The sequence below is a fragment of the Bos mutus genome, chromosome 17, assembly GCF_027580195.1.
Source record: "Bos mutus isolate GX-2022 chromosome 17, NWIPB_WYAK_1.1, whole genome shotgun sequence".
Lineage (NCBI taxonomy): Eukaryota > Metazoa > Chordata > Mammalia > Artiodactyla > Bovidae > Bos > Bos mutus.
This window is the reverse complement of record NC_091633.1, coordinates 701,480-724,246: the sequence shown is the minus strand read 5'-3', so window position 1 is coordinate 724,246 and position 22,767 is coordinate 701,480. Positions and strand designations below refer to the sequence as shown.

The 22,767-nt window shown below is 62.6% G+C and overlaps 2 protein-coding genes across 3 annotated transcripts in view; one reads left to right on the top strand and one right to left on the bottom strand.

Moving 5' to 3' along the window:
* The first annotated feature begins 2,795 nt into the window (after nt 1–2,795).
* On the top strand, nt 2,796–10,344 carry LOC102278825 (coiled-coil domain-containing protein 74B). The gene is made up of 10 exons (XM_070386702.1): nt 2,796–2,820; nt 4,426–4,494; nt 5,519–6,019; nt 6,491–6,535; nt 7,302–7,361; nt 8,167–8,329; nt 8,990–9,179; nt 9,560–9,639; nt 9,715–9,786; nt 9,879–10,344. Exons 1-10 carry the CDS (start codon nt 2,796–2,798, stop codon nt 10,015–10,017), a joined length of 1,344 nt encoding a protein of 447 aa, XP_070242803.1. The 3' UTR covers nt 10,018–10,344.
* A 399-nt stretch (nt 10,345–10,743) lies between these two features.
* Nucleotides 10,744–22,767, bottom strand: part of MED15 (mediator complex subunit 15) — a 45,219-nt gene continuing 33,195 nt past the window's right edge. For both annotated transcript variants that reach the window (XM_070385708.1, XM_070385709.1), the window contains 12 exons: nt 19,737–19,948; nt 18,784–19,053; nt 17,717–17,824; nt 14,393–14,529; nt 14,186–14,313; nt 13,977–14,111; nt 13,832–13,895; nt 13,051–13,117; nt 12,550–12,710; nt 12,309–12,475; nt 11,902–12,000; nt 10,744–11,495 (listed from right to left, as the gene is read on the bottom strand). In XM_070385708.1, coding sequence (XP_070241809.1) covers nt 11,359–11,495; nt 11,902–12,000; nt 12,309–12,475; nt 12,550–12,710; nt 13,051–13,117; nt 13,832–13,895; nt 13,977–14,111; nt 14,186–14,313; nt 14,393–14,529; nt 17,717–17,824; nt 18,784–19,053; nt 19,737–19,948 — 1,685 coding nt within the window. In that variant the 3' untranslated portion in view covers nt 10,744–11,358. The remainder of the gene's footprint in view (nt 11,496–11,901; nt 12,001–12,308; nt 12,476–12,549; nt 12,711–13,050; nt 13,118–13,831; nt 13,896–13,976; nt 14,112–14,185; nt 14,314–14,392; nt 14,530–17,716; nt 17,825–18,783; nt 19,054–19,736; nt 19,949–22,767) is intronic.

The window sequence follows — 22,767 nt, the reverse complement described above, 5'->3', positions numbered from 1 at the left end:
CGGCCCTGCTCCTGCTCAGCCACGGCCTCCCCATCAGGGAGGAGCGGCCGCAGGGCGCCTGGAGGTACAGCTTCCTAACAGGCATCCTGAGACGTCTTCCAAGGCAGCCCGCCTGGGCAGGCTACAGCCCCAGACCCGGGGGCACTGGCCGTAAGAGGGGGAGCCCCACCCCTCCACTTCCCCTTCAAAGGCCACTCACTTAGGCTTCCCTGGCGGTGCAGTGCTGAAGAACCCGCCTGCTGCTTCGGGAGTCACGGGTTCCATCCCTCATCTGGGAAGATCCCACGCGCCGCAGAGCAGCTACACCCGTGCACCAGGACCGCTAGGCCTGAGCTCCCTGAGCCTGAGCTCCGCAGCACGAGAAGCCTGCTCCCAACTACCAGAGAAGAGCCCGTGACGCAGTGAAGACCAGCACAAAGAAATCCCTGAAGAGAACGCTAACTCTGCGGCCACGCTGCAGTGGGCCTGAGGCTCCCCCTCCCTTGCATGGCACCCTGTAAAAGCCTTACTCGCTGCCAACACCTGCCCAGGTGGCTTCCTGCCCGTGGGCACCGCACCTGGTGTTTGGGCTTAGCCTGTGGGTCAGCTCAGCTCTGACGGTGCGGCCGCCACCAAACTCAGATCAACAACCTGAGTACATGTCCTACCTCCTGGCTCTGAGCTGCTCGGAGGACACACAGGTTCCTGTAGAAACGAGTGGAGTGAGCCGGTGGGGGAGGCCACTCACAGGCGCCGCGGATCTAGCTGATGGGCCCCGGGTTTCGGAGCCGCAGCTGAGCTGCAGGAGGGGGCGGGGGACGGGCACAGCGAGGGGAGAGCCCTGAGGGGCTGCTGGCCTGGCTCCCGGGGGGGCAGGCTGGAGGTGGGGGTTCTGCACATTTCCTCAGCCCCACCCAGAGCCTCAGGTGGTTTACGCCAGCTGCCCACCCCAAGCCCCAACGCCCTGACTTCGACCTTGCGGCCACCACCCAAGTGCTGCCCAAGTTGGCCACACCAGCCGCCTCTCAGTCCCCGGCCTCCCAGCCCCACAGCCAACGCTGGCCTCACTGTCCTTCCTGAACTGTTTCCCACAAGCCTTCCTGTCTGTTCCAAGCTTCCGTGTCCTACAGAATGTCCCCGGGAAGCTCAGTCCATGTGTCTGAAACCTCCAACGAGACAGCCACACTCAGGGCAGCCTGACCAGCGAGAGCCCCCTGCCCGGCTGGCACCACCGCCACCCTCCTATCCGGGAGCCCGGGGGCGCTGCTGGGCCCGTGGGCGGGTCTCTGAGGGTCTGCACCCCCTCCCTCCCGCCCGCGGAGCCCCATGCCCCTGGCCCCAGTCCGTCCTCCCCGCCTCTGCCTCCCGGGCTGGACTGAGGCCCCCTCTGGACTAAGCACTGTGCACAGATAAAAGCAAAGACATACTGCTCGTCACTCGTGTGGTGCTGGGCACTGGGAGATGCTGAATAAATAAATAAGTACTCGTGACCGACCATCCGTCCAACGAGGAGTTTGCTCTCTGTGGGTGAGTATTGTGCTCTTTTCTCTCCAGTGCTGAGCGAGTACACAGGAGCTGCCCAGTAAATAGACTTGTTTGACAAATAACTTACTATACCTATTATACACATATCCAGGAATGAAAACACAGACTGTCGGGTACATTAGTTTGTCCATGACCAGAGGACTAGGACGGGGTCCTTCAATCTAACGCTGAACGATTGAAGGGACCTGACCAAGGCTCAGATCACAGACCGACTCGGGAGAGCTCAGCTGAAGGGACCTCCCTGGTGGCCCAGTGGTTTTAAGAATCCGCCTTGCAATGCTGGGGACGTGGGTTCGACCCCTGGTCGGGGAACTCAGAGTGCACAAACCAAACGCTGCAGTCAGCGGGGTTCCCGCATGACGCAAGTACAACCTGACACAGCCTGATTACTTGTTTTTAAAGAAAAAGCCAAAACTAGGACCGTTAGGAGAAAACACAGGAGTGAATACTGAAAAGCGAACTCACTGGTTTTTCAGATACGACGACAACAAAAGGGCCAGTGACGAGAAAATACTCAGACCTGGGAATCTTCACAACGTGTCTCCCCGTTAGACTGCTTACAATAACGACGGCGGCTTTTGTTGCCTCCCGTGCACGGCACGCTCCCTGTTCGGGGAACGGGAACTGCAGTGGCACGGGCCCTGCCGAAGGGCACAGCGAGATGGCACACAGAACCTCTAGGCGCGCGTGTGACTGTGGGGGAGTTGGCAGTGAGAAAGCGGCCTCCACGTCACTGCCCTTAGGGAAGACAGTGACCTTTTCCCATTTGACGTATTCCCCACGAATTGCCAGGATGATGAACAGAAGCCAAGTCTGTCTTCCTGGCCGGCCCTGAGTGAGCACGTTCTCTCCCTCTTAACCGAAGCTCGTCTCACGGGGCTGCAGCGGGCACAGCCGCCTCCTGCACCGCACAGCCCTGGCCCGCACGGTCGCCGGCACAGCCAGCTTGTCCTTGACTTTGCCCAGGAGGGTTAGGATGGCCCAGGAGAGCAGACATAGGAAGAGCCCAGAGACCGTTGTGTAGCAAAAAAAAAAAAACCCAAGGGGATGCACGGTGGTCCAGAGCCAAGACTCTGAGCTTCCAGTGACACAACTGAAGACCCGACAGGCCACAGCTGAGACCAGCGCAGCCAGACGGAGTTTACAGAACAAAAAAGACGGACTGACGGCTCCCTGGAACCAAGACCCGCGCTGGAAACAGAAAGCAAGGTGCAAAGCAGGCTGTCTGCCACGACCCCGTTACAGAAAAACAGCTCAAAGTCACGCGGACAATGAGCCAGACCCACAGGCGGCAGTGTAAGTGCGGGAGCACAGAGGCGGCCTGGGCGGCGGCCATGCCTCGCTCAGGACAGGGGCGGGTGGACGCGGGCGTCTGTCTTGTTCGAATCGTTTCTACCCAGGAGGATGTACTCCCGCCTGGCTGATGGGCAGCTGCCTGCAAGCCTGACCCAGTGCCCTTGGCCCAGCGTACCCACTCTTCCCCGTAAGAACCCAACAGGAGCCCCGCTGCTGCTGCTGCTAAGTCGCGTCAGTCGTGTCCAACTCTGTGCGACCCCATAGACGGCAGCCCACCAGGCTCCCCCGTCCCTGGGATTCTCCAGGCAAGAGCACTGGAGTGGGGTGCCATTGCCTTCTCCAACAGGAGCACTGGGCGCCCCTTAAGATTGGAGGCTTCTCCTCCCCCCGCCTTTTTTTTAACTCTCTCCCTTGTTCACACTGAGCCAGATCAGCAATTCATCAATTACACCTTAGACTGCCCTGCCCGCCCCCACCTGGCACTGGCTCTTGCGCAGGTCTCTGCTACAGTGAAGCTGTGGTTCTCTGTACCCGTCTGTCTCCAAAACAGGGCAGCGGTTTGCCCACCTCAGTGCTCTGATGGATCTAAGAACAGTTGGTGATTCTGTTTGTTCAGCTCTTTTTGTGTCGGTGAGAAGGACGACAACCAAGTCCCTTGCATGCGGGCCAGAAAACCAGAATATATATACATATATACATACACACGTACATACACACACAAATACACACACAAATACACGTGTGTGTGTATATATATATTTCCCTCCAATTGTTTTAAAATCCTCCATGGTCTCAATCACCATAACCATCTTCTGCTGCAGATTTTAAACGTATTATACAGTACTTTTCTGTTGGGCGTCCCTGGTGGCTCAGTCAGTAAAGAATCTGCCTGCAATACAGGAGACCCAGGTTTGATCTCTGGGTTGGGAAGATCTCCTGGAGAAAGAAATGGCAACCCGCTCCAGTACTCTTGCCTGGAAAATCCCATGGACAGAGGAGCCTGGTGGGCTACAGCCTATGGGCTCCAAAGAGTCGGACACGACTGACCAAGTAAGCCACCACCACCACCACGTTGCCGTAAATTCTGTTGTCTAGGATTCCTTGTGATCTGCTTCTGTCGACTGAATCTGAATTCTCCCCCTTGACCCCACCACGTCTGGGCTTTACTAGTGTAATTCTGACATCACAGGTCATGTGGCAATGGGACTCTGGGTTCTGCTCTCCTCCTCTGAGGGGTTCTGACTTTTGTTCTCTGGGCAGTTGAGTTACTGGAAGACTACAAGGACTTGTGGAGGCTGGGCTTACATTTTATAGGGGCAGATGAAGTTTGACTTTGTCCTTACTCTTCATGCAAATCTCTTATTTCTGAAGTACTGCCTTTATTCCCAAGCTGGGACTCTTTTGGAGTTTAAATGAAAAACTTCTCTGTCTTCTCTGAAAGCATCTCTGTTTCCAAACGTGGTCTCCCCTGGAGTTGGCCATTTTGGCCTCCGGCTCTGTCCTGCCCTGGGACCTTCTGCATTTCAGGCCAGCCACGCACTTGAAGAGAGTTCGTAGCTCCAAACTCTCCAGCACCCCTCAGTTTTCACCCATCACCCTCTCCAGCCAATAAGCTGGCGGCCTTCTGCTCTGGCCTCGCTGATCAGCAGCCCTCAGGAGAAAACAGCTCTTCAAGTACTGCCTCCTTGCAGATTCCGTTTGCTTTTTGTTCTTCCCTGGAGCCTGCGGACAGCTGTTCCGTGTGTTTTGCTCACACTTCATAAAGCACAGGGATCTGCGATGACCGGACATGGAGATTCTACCTTCGATTTTTGGGACAAAACCGTGTCATCTGAAGTATCACTCTGTAACGTGTCAGCTATTTAAAACATGAACTATTACAACACAACCAGTGAACAAAACGAATTAAGACCTGGAAAGGAGGATGAGTCTCCATGGTTTGTCAGAGGAATGTTGCTGTTCAGTCGTTCAGTTGTGTCCGACTCATTGTGACTGCATGGACTGCAGCACACCAGGCCTCCCTGTCTATCACCAACTCCCAGAGCTCGCTCAAACTCATGTCTATCGAGTCGGTGATGCCCTCCAACCATTTCATCCTCTGTTGCCCCCTTCTCCTCCTGCCTTCAATCTTTCCCAGCATCAGGGTCTTTTCCAATGAGTTGGCTCTTTGAATCAGGTGGCCAGAGTATTGCAGCTTCAGCTTCAGTACTTCCAGTAAAGATTCAAGGTTGATTTCCTTTAGGATTGACTGGTTGGATCTCCTTGCAGTCCAAGGGACTCTCAAGAATCTTTTTCAGCACAACTGTTCAAAAGCATCTTTACATTGGTGCTCAGATTTCTTCATGGTCCAACTCTCATATCCATACATGACTACGGGAAAAACCATAGCTTTGACCCTATGCACCTCTGTCAGCAAAATAACGTCTCTGCTGTTTAGTATGCTGTCTAGGTTTGTCATAGCTTTGATTGCAGGAGCAGCAGTCCTTTAATTTCATGGCTGGAGTCACAGTCCGCAGTGGTTTTGGAGCCCCAGAAAACAAAGTCTGCCACTGTTTCCACTTTTTCCTCATCTATTTGCCATGGAAGTGACGGGACTGGATGCCATGATCTTAGCCTTTTGAATTTTAAGCCAACTTTTTCATTCTCCACTTTCTCCTTCAAGAGGCTCTGTAGTTCCTCTTCAACTTTCTGAAATGAGGGACGGCCTGTGACCAAGCGAGCTACCCCACTGGGGCGGGGCCAGGACACCCGCACGGAGGTCAAGGGTCTCACCCAGGCCCCGCCCCCAGCCAGCCACGCCGAAGCCCCGCCCCCAGGCGCCCCGCCCCCAAGCAAGGCCCGCCCCGCCGCGCGTGCGCCCCCAGCGGGCCCTCCCGTTTCCATGGCAACGCCACGCCAGGCGGCAGCCGGGCCACCGAGTGGGCGTGCAGCGGCAGCGGCTACATGAGCGCGACGGGGGTGGCGGCCGGGCAGCGGCCCCGCAGCTCGGGGATCCTGAGCTCCCGGGGCACGTCGCGCCTGCGCCAGCGCCTGCCGGCGGTCCCCCAGCCCGGGCAGCACGGCGCGTCGCTCGGGCTCAACGAGGCTCAGAAGCGGGTGCTGGACTTGGAGAAGAGCGTGCAGTTCCTGCAGCAGCAGCACTCGGAGACGCTGGTCAAGCTCCACGAGGAGATCGAGCACCTGAAGCGGGAGAACAAGGGTGAGGCGGGCGGCGGGCCCACCTCAGGAGGCGGCCTCGCGGGACTCCCCCCCCCAGGCCCCAAGCCCGCTGCACCACCCCCAACGGAAACCCGGCCGCCTCCTTTGAAAAACTTTTGTCGAAGTAAAACATCGCCCCCACTACCCCCACCCCACCCCGCCCCGAGTCCGCACAGGCAGGTCGATGGATTTTCCCAAGCCAAGCACCCAGAGGGATCCCTGCCACCTGGGTCCTCCTGACTTGCTCTGTCCCCCCTGGAGTCTGGGCCCACCCAGCAGAGGGTGCCCCGCAGACATCACGGATACAGGGAGGGGCTCAGGGAGCAGCCAGGGGCACCCCGAGTCCACCCGAGGGTGCCATGGCCGGGTCCACGGGGCAGGGCTCCTCAGGGGCTCAGCAGGGAGGCCTGGGCCAGGGGCAGCCAAGCTGTCTCTCAGAGTGGCCCTGAGCAGAGCCTGTGCTTGCTTTCAGATCTCCACTACAAGCTCATCATGAACCAGAAATCACATAAGAAAGGTAAGGCTGAGGCCCACAGGTACCTCGTGCAAAGCACCTGCCCTCAAGAGCAGCCCCCAGATTAGCCCAGGGAGACGGGGCCCAGACACACGGACGGCTCCCAGCTACGAGCTGGGTGACTGTGCCCCAGAACACAGCAGGGGCCGTGGACAGAAGAGTGAGAGGCAGTCTCTGCCCTCGCGCCCCCACGGACCCCAGCCTCACTCTCCCAGAGGCTTGTCTACTTGCGCTGCCGCCCCAGACGTTCGTCCCCTGAAACATGGGCCGGCCCAGCACAGCCCCAGCTCTGGTCCCTGAGGCCTCGGGCCACCCCACCGTCTCCACAGCAACCACCCACGGCCTCATCTGCAGCCCACTCACCTTGCCTGTCCCCCAGCCTCACCCAGGGCTCCCCTCCCCTCCTACTGCTGAGGCCAGGTCTACATCAGGAGGTGGTCTGAGTGGTGAGCGGTGCCAGCCTCGAAGGCCCCCAGGGTGCTCTTCCTGGGAGGCACGCAGAGGGTGGGGTGGCAGGGACCCTTCTCTGGCAGGGCCCCATAGCCGCCAAGTGTTGATGTGGGCATGCAGTGCTGGAGGCCCCCGAGGGGACCTGGGGAGAGGCCATGCTCCCACTCAGGGCCCCGCTTCCACCCGCAGCCCCCTTCCATGGCTCCCTCCGGGACTGGCAGGGTCTGGGGTGGCATCGCTCAAATGTGGAGAGGGCATAGGAACGGGCGGGACGGGAGCGTGGCCCTGCCACCGTGGGCTGACCCCGCGTGCCCCACAGGCAGCACGTCGAGCTCCAGCCTTCAGTCCAACAAGTCCGTCTCGAACACGACAGTGTCGGGTGAGTGCGCCAGCGCCTCTGTGCTCGGGGTCAGGGTAGAGCAGGGCGCCTCAGGCGCCGTGGGCATGATGCGGGCGTGGGGTGCTGAGCAGCACACCGAGCGCCCACGGTGGTCCTCAGGGGGGCACCTCAGCCAGGCCCCGTGGACTCGGGGGTTAAGGAGACGCTGAAGGGACCCAGGAGGGTCCCCAGGGTCCTGTGAGCTGAAACCCTAGGAGGGAGCTGAGGCCAGGGGACAGGTCAGAAGGCTGGCTGGCGGAAAGATCGTTGGTGTGGGATGCGAGGCAGTAGAACGTGTGACCCAGGAGCCCGGAGGTCCTCCACCCGCTCCCCTCAGCCCTTGGAGGAGGCAGGACGCAGTGGGGGGCTGGATGCGGAGCCGAGTGAGGGCCTTGAGAGCCGCCCTGCCTGATAGTGCCTCTGACGCTCCAGGCTTCGTACGGGCGGCCCAGATCTCGCCTTCACTTTCATTTTGCCCAAAATGGGTTCAGAGTCAGGGAACGGCTGCTGGCCAACCCCCGCCCCCCCGTCCCCAGCCCCGAGCTCTGCTGAGGCCCACAGGACCACTCTGCAGGGCGTGTAGGGCTCTCTCCCTGCTTCAGCTGCTGGGGCATCTGGCCTTCAGCACTGTGGCCCCTTCAGGACATTCAGGCCCCCACGGGCTTCGCCCTGCCTCTGTGTCTCCCAGCACGCCGCCCAGGAGGCCGTTCCCCTGTCCCCTTTACCGAGGGACGGGCGGGGCCCCGCGGGCACACGTGGCCCACTGACGCCCAGTGACAAGGCCCCATCTGGGTCTGACCTGCAGCCGGCTCTCAGGGCAAGGCAAGGCCCCAGCCCGGGTCCTCTAAGAAACAAGACTGGAAAGCTGAAGTCCCCCAGAAGCCGGACCTGGAGGAGGAGACCTCAGTCGCCACCCTGCTTCATGGTGGCAGGGTGGACAAGGCCCTCGGCGTGCAGGGGCTTGTCAAGTAAGGCTCCCTGTGCCTGCGGGACGGGTGCACTTGGCAGGTTCACAGCCTGGAACCCGCCCACGGCGTCACCCTTTCAAACAGCCTCCAGTGGGAAGCAAGCTCCTGAAGGCTGGGTTCGCCCACCCGGTGGGCACTGCCTTTTCCCCTCCCCGGGATCCAGTGGGCCCCCTGAACTGACCTGAATCTGCAGGAGGGGCTGGCAGCAGCCCCTACAGCATGCTTTAAAACACAGAAGCAAAGTGTCCAGGCCTCCAGATTAGCTTGCTTTTCACCCAGAGAACCCTGAGTCTGGTTGGGTCTCCCCCAGGAACCGTGCTGCGCTCTGGAGGGCACGGGATCGGCACACCAGGGCAGGGCCACCCTGGGGCTCGCCTGCTGTCCACTGAGCCAGTGGGCACCCCATGCTGGACCCCAGGCTTGCGGTCAGCACTGAGGGCAGCCAGGCAGCTCAGACCACACCCGCCTCTCAGTGTGTGCTGCAAGGGGAGGAAGGGGTGGGCTGGGACCCCCACCCGCTGCCGGGCACAGAAGGGAGGGAGCCAGGCTGCGGAGACGCCCCCTTCCCATGCTGGAGCAAGTGCCGCCCTGAGAGCTGGTGAGACCGCCCACGGCAGACTGCCCCCACCCCGACCCTGGCAGCTCTCGTGACTGTTTCAGGGATGAAGAAGCAGACAGCGCTAACGCAGTGCCCCCTTGGGCAGTGGGCAGCCAGCACAAGGGCAGGCAGGTGCCAGAGGCGCCTCCTTCGGTGGGCCTGCCCCTGCACCTGCGCAAGCCCGCCACGCTGCAGCAGTGTGAGGTCGTCATCCGGCAGCTGTGGAATGCCAACCTCCTGCAGGCACAGGAGGTGGGGGAGGGGGGGGGAGGGGGGGGGAGGGGGAGGGTGGGGAGAAGGGGGGGGAGGGGGAGGGAGGGAGGGAGGGGAGGGAGGGAGGGAGGGAGGGAGGAGGGGAGGGGGGGGAGAAGGAGGGGGAGGGGAGGGGGGGGGGGGGAGGGAGGGGAGGCAGAAGGGGGAGAGGGAGGGAGGAGGGGGGAGGGGAGGGAGAAGGGGAGGGGAGGGGAGGGAGAAGGGGAGGGGGTAAAGGGAGGGGAGGGGAGGGGAGAAGTGGGGGGAGAAGGGGAGGGGAGGGGAGGCAGAAGGGGAGGGGAGGGGAGGCAGAAGGGGAGGGGAGGGGTGCCCCAGGGCCCCACCGGCCCACCCAGTGCGCCTCTCCTGCCTGCCTTCAGCTGCAGCACCTTAAGTCACTCCTGGAAGGGAGCCAGAGGCCCAGGGCCGGCCCCGAGGAGGCTGGGCCCAGCTCTCCCAGGTAGGTGTGCCAGGAGGCTGCAGGGGCACGGTTGGGCCCGCTTATCTGGGGCTCACGGCCAACTCCCTTCTCCAGAGACCAGGAGGCCCTGCACTTGGGGGCCACGCAGCTCCCCAAGGTCACCGCCAAGGGCATCTCTAAGAAATGGTGAGTCCTGCTGGGATGGGAGGTGGGCCGCCTCTGCGCCCGGGGACTGCGGGGCAGGGAAGGTGCCTGCGGTGACCCCCGCTGTCCCCCAGCCTGATCCTGAGCCGGGCGCCCGTGGCGGAGCATGCCATCCTGCCGGCACTGAAGCAGAGCCTCAAGACCAGCTTTGCGGAGCGGCAGCGGCGGCTGCAGGCCGTGCAGGGCCGGCGGCTGCACCGCTCGGTGCTCTGAGTGCCGTGCTGGCCACCACCCTGCGGGACTGCGCCCCACGGACCCCCGGCACTCATAAGCCAAGCCAGCCAGGCCCACGGTGGATACCGCACGAGGTCTCGGGGCTGGGAACTGTTTATTTTCTTCCTCAGTATCTCGCTATTCTGCGTTCTCATGCACATGTTACGAGATAAGCGTGAGCCTACCTGTTGAAGCCTGGAAATAAAGCTTGTTTCTCCCAGTCGCGAGCCTCATCCCTCACCCGGCTCTGCGCCTGGCGGTGGGCGGGGCCTGCCAGGAGTCAGCCCGCCTGCCAGGACCCAGCGCTGCCCTGGAAGAAGACAAGCTCAGACACCGCCCGCACGCTCCTCCCAGGGCGCAGGGGGCTGCCTTCCAGGCACCCGAGCGAGACCCCGTCCTGTGTGCACCGGCACAGACAGCTGGTGAGCGGCCCTGCCCGGCCCACCTTCCTCCACCAAGGGCTGGGGCCATGGCTGTGGGGCAAGGTCCCCCCCAGGATGCTGGCCTGCCAGGCAATGGCCGCAGGACACCCTTGTCTGCCAGACTGGCAGCTTCGGCTCGGACCCCTGCCTGGCAGGACAGTCCTCCCAGCCCCACGGAGTCTGGGCATCCCCCCTCCACAGTGGGGGACCTTGCTCCGCCCCGACAGCGCCCCTCACTGGACAGAGGGCCCCGGGCTCACGGGGGGTGGGGGGGGTGGGGAGACACAGTGACAAATTCATGACAAACACAGGAATAATAAATTTATTATAAGAACCACAGAAGACACGGTAATGCACATACAAAAAGAGGGAACCTCATCAGCGAGGGCCAGCTGCCCAACGCCCTGGCAGGAGCCCTCAGTCTCTCAGAACGCTGGGTCCAAGAACAGCATCCTGACCCAGCGGGCTCCAGGCCTGGCGGGAGGGGGTGCGAGGTGTGAGGCCCCGGTGGTGGCAGGGCCCTGCAGCCAGCGCCCGACCCCGGGGCTCCCCGTGGCCACCCTGAACCCGAATTGCGGTCAGGGAGCTCTGCGTGCATCTTCAGGGTCTCCTATGTCCTGCACGCCCCCTGGGAAACAGCAGAAGGCTTTCCGGCACACACTCACAAGGCTCGCGCCAAGTAGACATGGGCCCTGCAGGGGACAGCAGCCCACGAGCGCAGGGCCGGGGTGTGGCCGGGGCCTCTCCACACACGGAAGCCTGTAGCTGGTCCCGAGGCGGAGGGAAAGCAGGAGAGCTAACCGAGGTCCAGGCTCTCTAAGGAAGCCAGCATTGTGAACGTCTGGCATGGGGCCGAGGAGGCGGCCAGCTGCCCCGTGGCCCCTGGAGGGCGGAAGCCGGACATGCAGCGGTGGTGCGGCTACGCGGCTGAGAGGCAGGCCTGGTGGACACTCTGGGCCCAGGTGTTGAGCAGGGCCGTGACCGAGTGCTTGTCAGGGAGCTGCAGCAGCCGCGAGGTCATGCACTGGTGCACGGACTGCAGGAAGGGGTTGGCGTCTGCAGAGAAGGGCGGCCGTGAGCCTCTGCCAGGACCCCCGCTGCCCTCCCCAGCCCGGGGCCTGGGTGCCAGCTCCCATACGCCAGCGGACAGCTGGACCGGGGACTGCCCTCAGGGCCTGGTCCTCTACAGGCCAGCCCTGAGCCCGGGGAGGAACGTCTCCACCAATGGGGTGCTCCCGGGGCCTGTCCTGCAGATGGGTCCTCAGGAGCCTCACAGAGACCCACGGGGCTGCTGGGACAGCCTCAGCCCTGAGCCGGCTGTTCAGCACTGCAGGGGTGTGGTGGGCAGGGAGCCTCCCCTCCCCGTGGGCCTGCGCGGCCACCTGCTCCGTCCACCGAGGAAGAGGGCACGAGGGCGGGGGCTCGTGGAGGAACGCCGGGTGCCTGCCCCCCGGTCACCCACCGTACTGCCACTGCCGATTGATCCACAGCGGGCTCTGGGCGGGGTAGTCGGCAGGCACGCTGAGCTCCAGCGGCGGCACGCTGGGGAGATCCTTGTCATCTGCAACACACGGGGGCACCTGTGACCCGGCAGCGCCCACCAGGCCTGGAGGCCCTGCAGAGGCCAGTGCGGAGCCCAGGCACTGACTCCCGCGCTTCCCGTCTCCTCAGAGACCCGGAGCTGCAGCTGGACGGGAGGGAAGAGGCTTCCGTGCCCGGGGTGGGGGCAGGGATGAGAGCAGGCAGGCTCAGGGCCCGCCCCCAGGCAAGTGCGCCTGCTCTCACGCGTGGGCCCAGAAGACAGCGGGCAGATTCCAGGAGGGCGGGGCTGGGCGAGCAGGCGTCCCGCCAGCCCGGCCCTGCGCTCACCCAGCTTGCATATCAGGTGGACGGCGCCGCTGTTGCTGCAGTGCGAAGGATCTAAGTTCACCAGGAACTTGGGGTCCAGCCGCGCCACCTCCCCCTGGAGCACGTTGGGGATGGTCTGCCGCTCATCCTCTTCAAACTTCCGCTTTCGGGTGGACACCACCGGGGCCCTGGAGGAGGCAGCCATGCTGAGCCCCTGGCTGGGCCACGGCCTGGCCGCCCACCAAGCCCCGCGGGTACGCACGTGATGGGCGGGCCGTGGATGGCCGTCATGGCCGGCACGAACGTGCGGTACAGGGAGTGGTTGAAGACGGGTGAGCGGATGTTGGCCAGAACAGCATCCAGGAGCGGCTGGCACAGGTACTGCTGCTTGGTGGGGGGCACTGGGGGCGGCGGGGGCGTGGGCTGCAGCAGGACGGTGGGGTCAGCAGCCCACTCGTGGACCCCGGCCCTCGTCCTCGCCCAGCCGGCCTTCCTGGCTTCCCCACAAGCTCCACACCACAGACGGGGCGGGCGGGCCCGGACACTCCACGGCAGCCCGGCCAGGCCCGTGGGCCACGAGAGCCGTGCACTGCGAGCCGCAGCCAGAGCTTCCCATCACGTCCTCACCTCAGCCCACTGCACCGGGTACGGCCCCCGCCCCCTCAGGCTGCAGGCTCCAGCTCGTGGTTAGACCGTGGTGAGCCCTGACCACCAGGGATGCCCACGACCCTACGAACAGCGCCAGGCACGGCAGCCCACTCACCACCGCCATGTCGTTCTTAAGCTTCTCCAGGGCGATCTCACATTTCTGCAGCGTCTTCAGCGGGCACCTGAGGGAGGACGACGGGGCTGGCCCTCTGTGTGGGGGACGGGGAGCCGAGAGCTCCCAGATCTCTGCCCAGCCACGGACAGTCTGGCCTTCTCTGGACGGAGCGGGCTGGGGCCTGGGCCACCGGCACCACTCCCAGGAGCCCGCCAGCCCACGCGCTGTTCCCAGGCCCGAAGTCTGAGGCAGGGCGGCCCCACGCCCAGGACAAGGCACACCGTGATGGGCCAAGGGAGGATGCAGGCCAGGCCCCTGGCCCCACCCGACTACTTTGAGAGGCCAGAGGGCCGTCCACCTCCCACAGGGCCCCTCAGTGCCCAGCGTTCTGCCCACGTGAGCAGAACAGGGAGGATGTTCCAGAAGGGGGCCTCGCCTGAGCCAAAGGCTCCAGGAGAGGGCAGGGTCCCAGGCCAGGCCACCTGCAGGGGGTGCTGGCCGAGCTCTGGCCTCAGCAGCTCCGTGGCCCGTGGGAGAAGCAAGGGATGTGAGGGCGTGGCCCTGCCTTCGAGCCCCTCTCAGATGGTCCGGTCCCTCCCACAGCCAGCGCCTGTGAGATCAGTGCCCTTTCTGCACACGTGGGCACTAGCACCGTCTCCAGCCCAAGGCCACCCACACATTGGGGGCCAGGCCAGCAAGAGGGCCGTGAGGGCCATGGGGTAGGACCCTCTGTGAGTGGTGGGAGCAGCCCTGTCCCCACAGGCTGGGCGCCAAGGCTCACCGTTTGGAGGGGTCCGTCAGGATGTCCAGCAGGCTCTTCATCTTACTCAGGTCCTTTTTCCTGTCTGGGGAAGAAGCGGATCCTCAGACGGGCCGGGGTCCCTGCCCTGCCCCACCCTGCCTAGCCCGCTGGCCCACAGGCCCACCTTCGTTCTTGTCGATCTTGTTGATCATGCGGCGCAGCGGCTCGATGTACTTGGACAGCTGCTTCAGCTTGTCCAGGTACTGCTGCTCCTCGGCCTGGCTGGAGCCCGCGGGGCTCATGACGGAGCTGGGGTTCACTACAGGACACGGCCTGGTGAGCGTGGCCCGGCCCATGGAGGGCGTGGCTGGGCCCGACCCGAGCCCCACTTACCGGGGGTGTTCAGTGGTCCTGGGGAGGGGACGCTGAAGTTCTGCGGGGTGCGCGCCGTCACTGGGCTCTGGGAAGGCTGTGGAGAGGGGCTGGGCAGGAAGCTGCTGGGGGACGGGGCGGGGCCGGAGCTGGCAGAGAGGAGACAGGTGAGCTGGGCAGGGGGCGGGGCGGGGCCAGGGCAGACTGGAGGGGTGGGGCCGGGCCTACCTGACGTTGGAGTTGGGCTGCGAGCTGGGCGGGCCAGGCTGCGGGGATGGCTGCGGGGGAGGCGGCATCGACTGCGGGGTGTGCACCTGCTGGCCCGGCGACGGCGACGACAGCACGGTGAGGCTGCTCTGGCTGACCTGCGGGGAGGGCGCGCCTGCTGAGCCGCCCTGCGCACCCCCGCGGCCCCTCTGCCACCGCCTCTCAAACACCCACACAGTGCGCCCCGCCACACACGTGGCCCGCGCGCTGGCAGCAGGGCTGGCCCTGGACTGGCAGAGGCTGAGGCTTGAGTGGGGACACGGTGTGCCAGGCCCCCGCCTTGTGCGTGCGGGAGCCTGTGGGCAGGGGAGGCCAGCGAGGGCCACGGACAGTGATGGGTGGGCTGACCTCCCAAAGCCTCTGTGACCCCTTGGGCCGCAAGGACAAGCCGGGCAGCAGGGCAGTGCGGAGGCTGTGCCATGCCGTCGCCCCGTGTCTCCCTTGCCAGCGCCCAGGCCAGAGCTGCAGCCTGGCAGCCGAGCAACCCCTGCCACAAGCAGAGAGCGCAGAGCGCTCAGGGTCACCCTCTCCCTGCAGCCCTCGTCGCGCGGAGGCAGCGGGTTCCCGCCCCACTCTCCCACTAGGACGCCACCACGTCTGTCTGTGAACACCAAGGGAGGCGGTCACACGCCCAGGACTAGGAATGCGAGCATGTGCAGACCGCTTTCTGCCCAGACACGTGCTAGTCCCGGCCGGGCAGACAGCGGCCCACCAGGCCCTGGAATGGGCCCCCAGAGCGGCCTCGAGCAGAGCCTGCAGAGTGCACAGAGCCTGGCCCCTCACCACATGGGACGCTTCCGCAGGCCCTGCTGGCTTCGCTCAGGGCGTCCGCAACACTGCGGCCACCTCCTGTGTGCCGAGCGTCTCCCTGGAGGCAGCTCCCAGCCGCCCTCCAGCCCACCCGCCGCACTCTGCAGGCCTGGCCTGCACTCTTCACCTGGCGCCGCGAATGCCGGCTGAGGGCCACTCTGCCTGGTGGCTGTTGAGTCAGGGAAGACGGAGGAGCACTCACAGGAGCCCAGACCCCACCAGACTGCCCGAGGCGACCCTCCCCGCCCGCTCCCCCAGCACGGCCTGGCCCAGGCCCCTCCACCTCTGCCCACCTTTCCCTGGACGACTGCAGCCTCCCACTGCCCCCCGCGTCCCAGCACGAGCTGACAGCCCCCTCCTTGTCAACTGCACCTCTGGAGGCATCAAGGCTGGCCTGGCTTGCCCTGATGAGAGCTCTCAGTCTGGGGTCTGAGGCCCTAGGCTGGTTCCTGGAGAGCTGGGCCTGCCTGCGCTCAAAACCGTTAGGATGAAGCGAAACGAAGCCCGCCCAGGCAGGCTCCAGGAGGCAGCCTGATGCCTGGGAATCAAAACGCCCGCCCCGCAGGCGGGGCTGGAGGGGCGGGGCGGGGCTGGAGGAGGGGCGGGGCGGGGCTGGAGGAGGGGCGGGGCGGGGCTGGAGGAGGGGCGGGGCGGTCTGTGCGGGAGGGGAGTGCTCCTGGGTCCTAGTCCGTGGCCCCCAGGATGCTCTCCTCTCTGGAGTTACCGCCAGAGCCAGGCGTCCAGATGGGTGCCCGGTCGTCCTCAGACACCCGGGTCCCAGGCTCCAGCCGGGGCTGGTACGACCGAAGCCCCAAGTGCCCCGGAGTCACTCCGAGAAGCGCCACCCACTACTGCTAACGGTAAAATCCTCCAGACCCGAGAACCAGATGGGGACGGGGGCGGCAGGACCCGCTCCAGAGGAAATGTCCACAGCCACGAGCGGCGACGTGGCCCTGGGGACGGCGTCCAGGAGAGCCTGACTTTTGCTGAAACGTGAGGAGGAAAGAAAAGCCACCAAGCGGGCTCCCACCCGTGCTTCCTGCCTGCCCCTCAGCCCCTCCTCCCCCACCCACGCTGACTTCCTAGTGTTGGGTCAGACGTGTCTCCGTCTTGTGCACTGCTACCACCGAGGCTGCAAAGAAGGGCTGAGGAAGCAGAGATTCCCCCAGGGCTCTTCTCACACCCACCGCTGCTAGACGAGCGTGCAGCGAGGCCAGCCCACCAGGCCCCACGAGTGCCCCACCCGGGGGGCAGACCTGGGAGCCCTGGGCGTAGACACCCAGGCTGGCCTCCATCGCAGGCAGGCCATGGGCACGCCCCCTATCCTGAAGGCCAATCCTCAGAACTCCAAACCCTGCGGGAGGAGGGGTGACCCCGCCCCTCCCCACTACTGCACCCCACGTCCCCACCTGAGCTCTGCCCCCACCTGAGCTCTGCCATCAGCTCTCTGCACTCTGCTGGGACAGGTCACAAATCCACGCCCCCCTCGAAACGACCAAGTGCCACGCAGGCCGCACCAAACTCCAGCAGAAGCAAAGGCGGCGTGACCGCTGGGAAGGGGAACGGAGCGCACCCTGAGAGCAGGGAGCCCCAGGAGGCCTGCGGACGAGGCCTGGACAGAGTGGTGGCAGAGGAAGTGGCTGATGTGGGCACACGGGGCCCGCAGTCCTGCCCTGGCTGCAGAGGTGATGCTGGCAGTCTGCTTCACACGAGGTCACGTGTGGGTGAGCCGAGGAGGACGGGGAGGTCACAGAGCCCCTCCAAAGGCTGTGGGAACCCCATCAGCACGCTCCCCCAGACTCGAGCCACAGGGCCAGGCTGGACGCTAAGGGACACGCGGCATCCCGGCCCAAACACGGCGCTCGGCTGACACGGCCACGGGAGGGGGGGCGGTGCGCAGAAGCCCGTGGGCCCACGGGTCTCACCACGGCACACCTGCTGAGTCAACGCCCTCCTGAGCCGCTGTGGGCGGGAGACAAGAAGCAGCAAGACCATGTCTGGACACAGGCTGGGGGGCGAGGGGGCCTGTGGAGAAGTCACAAGGCCTGGCCCCCACCCCAGACACCAAAGAGACTGTGGCCGCTCCTGGGCAAGGCCGGGAGGCCCTTCTGTCCATAGACATCGATGTGCAGGGGGTGGGCACCCAGGGGTGAGTCCTGGAAGTCAGGGCTGACTGCTGGAGGACGCCTCCTGGTCTCTGGAGCAACGGCCCCCAGCTCCATGCTCAGAGCTGAGGCGGGAAGAGAGCACGTGGCCCCCGCCCCCCACCCCATCACACGCTGGGGAAGGAGGCAAGAGGGAAGACCTGGGGCGGTGTGGGGTGGGCATGGCACGTGCCCTGTGCAGCTCAAACCCAGACACACCGGCGGAGCTGCCCCGAGGACCCCGGGACCGGCCCGATCCAGCCAGAAGCCCGCTGTCCACGGGTGACGGGCACTGGCTGATGCCCCCCGAGCCTGGGCGCAGGGCCCTCACCTGGACTCCGGGACCCACTATCTGCGAGGCCTGGGCCGTGGGCACTGCTGTCTGCGGCGGGACCTGGGGCTGCACCTGCGGCTGCTGGACGACCATTGGAGCCCGGACCTGCGGAGGGAGGAGCAGCGACCTGCAGCCACCAGGCCAGGGCCGAGGAGGGGCTCCTGCCACTTCCCCGGCTGATGTCCGCTACCAGTCAACCCTCACCTGGGGCTCACTGGCAGTGCCCATGCAGCCTGGCTCTGAGTCGGTAGAGTAGAGCCCTGCCTCCCTGACTCCAATGAGAAGTCTGCCCCAATGGGCCACCACACAACCACCACCACCACCAGCTGCTGCGGCGAGCCCAGGGCGCTGACGGCCCACGAGAGCCCTGCTCGCAGCCCCGACTCCTCGAAAGAACCTAGGCCAGAGGGCTCCTGCTGACGGGACCCTGCTCAGGACTCCCAGCCCTGCAGCCTGTGCCTGGGGGCCTCCGAGTCGCCCACCTCATGGTTCAGGTGCAGCTTTGCACCACCTCACCCAGCGAAGAGCGAAGAGAAAAGGACAAAAAGCAAGCAGCAAGCCAAAAAACACGTTAAGATGGCTCCTGGCACAGCGAACGTCCCCGACTGGGTACGATGCTGTCTTCCCTGTGATGTCCCCATTTACAGACACGGATCTGTTTTTGCACAGGTGCATGACAAGATAATATCTTACGCCTTCCTCAAAAACACTGTCACGACCTCTGCTCAGGACAGAACCCCGAGTGGTCGTGGGCCGGGCAGGTGGCATGCCCTCCGCCACAGTGAGAATGCAGGTGCGGCCATCCACCTTCTCACCCACAACCTTACGATGCCCTTGGCCTCCACCAAATCAGCCAGGATGCTTGGAAGACAAGGTGCCTCCTGGCAGGAAGGGCATTGCCATGGGGTGCGGCAGCTGGTGGGACGCACGCTCCTTTGCTGAGCGGCACATGGGGGCCAGGGCGGGGGTGCCAGGGTGAGTCCTGGTGCCGGAAGAGGGCCTGCCATCCACAGCCCTGGGGACACCGGGAGGAGGGCCCCGGCCGCGTGACACCGGCTACTCACCAGTTTCAGCTGCGGCTGGGTGTACAGCATCTGCCCCGGGAGGGCCGGAGCCTGTGACACCAAAGGCTGTGGCTGTGACTGCGGCGGGGGTTGCGGCGGGGCCTGGTGGTGCTGCGGGGGCTGCAGCTGCTGAGGCAGGGCCTGCGAGGGCGGGGGCGGGGGCTGCTGCAGCGGCGGCTGCTGGATGGGCGGCTGGGCCTGGAGAGCCTGCTGCTGCTGCTGCTGCTGCAGTTGCAGCTGTGCCATGCGCTGTAGTTGCTGCTGCTGCATCTGGGGCAGAATAAGCAACCCCATCAGCTTGTGGCCTGGCCCAGCAGCGCTCCCGGGGGCAGAGGGACTCCCAGCGTCACAGGGCCCTGGCCACGGACACTGGCCCGTCTGAAGCCTGAGGGGACAAAGGCAGGGTCCAGGGAGGGGTCCAGAGGGCGTGGTAAGGGGTCAGGTGTAGGTACAGCCCCAGAGAAGCTGGGCAACGCTCGGCTGACCACAGACCTCGGGAGCCCCTTCCAGGGCTGCCTGTGTGGCCCCGAAAGTGGGCACAGGGCCAGCTTCAGGATGAGGGGGAGAGATGGGCCTGAAGACCCCCTGTCAGCCCGGGAGAGGGGCTGTGGGAAAGGAGGCGCAAGCCCAGGCCGGGAGCAGGTGGCCAAGGGTGGGTCCTTTGGGGCTTCCCTCCCCCACCTACAACAGGCTGGAGCGGGACACGCTTAGCCCGTCAGCACACTGACTGAGACCATGTGCGAGAGAAGAGCTTTTCCTGTGACACAGCCACCCGCATGGGACGACGAGTGCGGCGTCCAGACACCAGAACTCTCAGGGACAGGGCGGACAGGAGGCCTGGACGTGCTCAGAGGACCCGCGGCCCTGGCCAGCCTTCCCGTCGAGGGTTGCCTCGCCGTGGCCGCCTGCATCCAGGAGCCCCCCGCCCGGGCTCTGGGGCTCGAGGCCGGCACCTGCTGCTGGTTCTGCTGGTGCAGCTTGATCAGGTGCTGCTGCTGCTGGAGCTGCTGCTGCTGCTGCACGGCCGCCTGGAACTGCTGCTGCATGGCGCTCTGCTGCGCCTGGAACTGCTGCTGCTGCTGCTGCTGCTGCAGCGCCACCTGCTGCTGCGCCTGGAACTGCTGCTGCTGCTGCTGCAGCGCCACCTGCTGGAGCTGCAGCTGGGCTGGAGACAGACGGGTGGGGCGCTTGTCCCGGGTGCAGCTGGGAGAGGTGCACCCCCGCCAGCACGGGAGGGACGGGTGCCAAGGCCAGCACTTAGCACCAACATCCACTCTACAGTAACTGCAGTCCACTCTACAGGGACCCGATCCACTCCTCAGAAACTGTGATTCACTCTACAGGGACCTGATCCACTCCTCAGTAACTGTGATTCACTCTACAGGGACCTGATCCACTCCTCAATAACTGTGATCCACTCTACAGGGACCCGATCCACTCCAAAACAACTGATCCACTCTACAGGGACCCGATCCACTCTCAATAACTGTGATCCACTCTACAGGGACCCGATCCACTCCAAAACAACTGATCCACTCTACAGGGACCCGATCCACCTCAGAAACTCACTCTACAGAAATCCACCTCAGAAACTGTGATTCACTCTACAGGGACCTGATCCACTCCTCAATAACTGTGATCCACTCTACAGGGACCCGATCCACTCCAAAACAACTGATCCACTCTACAGGGACCCGATCCACTCCTCAGAAACTGTGATCCACTCTACAGGGACCCGATCCACTCCTCAGAAACTGTGATCCACTCTACAGGGACCCAATCCACTCCTCAGAAACTGTGATCCACTCTACAAGGACCCGATCCACTCCTCAGTAACTGTGATCCACTCTACAGGGACCTGATCCACTCCAAAACAACTGATCCACTCTACAGGGACCCGATCCACTCCTCAGAAACTGTGATCCACTCTACAGGGACCCGATCCACTCCTCAGAAACTGTGATCCACTCTACAAGGACCCGATCCACTCCTCAGAAACTGTGATCCACTCTACAGGGACCCGATCCACTCCTCAGAAACTGTGATCCACTCTACAAGGACCCGATCCACTCCTCAGTAACTGTGATCCACTCTGAGTTCAGTTCAGTCGCTCAGTCGTGTCCGACTCTGCGACCGCATGAACAGCAGCACGCCAGGCCTCCCTGTCCATCACCAACTCCTGGCCTCCCTGTCCATCACCAACTCCTGGAGTTCACCCAGATTCACGTCCATCAAGTCAGTGATGCCATCCAGCCATCTCATCCTCCATCGTCCCCTTCTTCTCCTGCCCCCAATCCCTCCCAGCATCAGAGTCTTTTCCAATGAGTCAACTCTTCGCATGAGGTGGCCAAAGTACTGTAGTTTCAGCTTTAGCATCATTCCTTCCAAAGAAATCCCAGGGCTGATCTCCTTCAGAATGGACTGGTTGGATCTCCTTGCAGTCCAAGGGACTCTCAAGAGTCTTCTCCAACACCACAGTTCAAAAGCATCAATTCTTCGGCGCTCAGCCTTCTTCACAGTCCAACTCTCACATCCATACATGACCACAGGAAAAACCATAGCCTTGACTAGACGAAATTTTGTTGGCAAAGTAATATCTCTGCTTTTGAATATGCTATCTAGGTTGGACATAACTTTCCGTCCAAGGAGTAAGCGTCTTTTAATTTCATGGCTGCAGTCACCATCTGTAGTGATTTTGGAGCCCAAAAAAATAAAGTCTGACACTGTTTCCACTGTTTCCCCATCTATTTCCCATGAAGTGATGGGACTGGATGCCATGATCTTCGTTTTCTGAATGTTGAGCTTTAAGCCAACTTTTCCACTCTCCACTTTCACTTTCATCAAGAGGCTTTTGAGTTCCTCTTCACTTTCTACCATAACGGTGGTGTCATCTGCATATCTGAGGTTACTGATATTTCTCCCGGCAATCTTGATTCCAGCTTGTGCTTCTTCCAGCCCAGCGTTTCTCATGATGTACTCTGCATGTAAGTTAAATAAGCAGGGTGACAATATACAGCCTTGACGTACTCCTTTTCCTATTTGGAACCAGTCTGTTGTTCCATGTCCAGTTCTAATTGTTGCTTCCTGACCTGCATACAGATTTCTCAAGAGGCAGATCAGGTGGTCTGGTATTCCCATCTCTTTCAGAATTTTCCACAGTTTATTGTGATCCACACAGTCAAAGGCTTTGGCATAGTCAATAAAGCAGAAGTAGATGTTTTTCTGGAACTCTCTTGCTTTTTCCATGATCCAGCGGATGTTGGCAATTTGATCTCTGGTTCCTCTGCCTTTTCTAAAACCAACTTGAACATCAGGAAGTTCACGGTTCACATATTGCTGAAGCCTGGCTTGGAGAATTCTGAATATTACTTTACTAGCATGTGAGATGAGTGCTACTGTGTGGTAGTTTGAGCATTCTTTGGCATTGCCTTTCTTTAGGATTGAATGAAAACTGACCTTTTCCAGTCCTGTGGCCACTGCTGAGTTTTCCAAATTTGCTGGCATATTGAGTGCAGCACTTTCACAGCATCATCTTTCAGGACTTGGAATAGCTCAACTGGAATTCCATCACCTCCAACTAGCTTTGTTCGTAGTGACCTAGAGCCAGACATCTTGGAATGTGAAGTCAAGTGGGCCTCAGAAAGCATCACTACGAACAAAGCTAGTGATCCACTCTACAGGGACCCAATCCACTCCAAAACAACTGATCCACTCTACAGGGACCCGATCCACTCCTCAGTAACTATGATCTACTCTACAAGGACCCAATCCACTCCTCAGTAACTGTGATCCACTCTACAGGAACCTGATCCACTCCAAAATAACTGATCCACTCTACAGGGACCCGATCCACTCCTCAGTAACTATGATCTACTCTACAAGGACCCGATCCACTCCTCAGTAACTGTGATCCACTCTACAGGAACCTGATCCACTCCACAGTAACTGTGATCCAGTCGACAGAAACCTGATCCACTCCACAGG

Excerpts from the sequence above, each read along its gene's own strand:
- LOC102278825 (XM_070386702.1), top strand. The coding sequence starts at position 2,796 with ATGAGCCAGACCCACAGGCGGCAGT. Across the intron at positions 2,821-4,425 it reads CCAGACCCACAGGCGGCAGT|CCAATAAGCTGGCGGCCTTC; the intron begins GTAAGTGCGGGA and ends CACCCTCTCCAG. Across the intron at positions 6,020-6,490 it reads CCTGAAGCGGGAGAACAAGG|ATCTCCACTACAAGCTCATC; the intron begins GTGAGGCGGGCG and ends GCTTGCTTTCAG.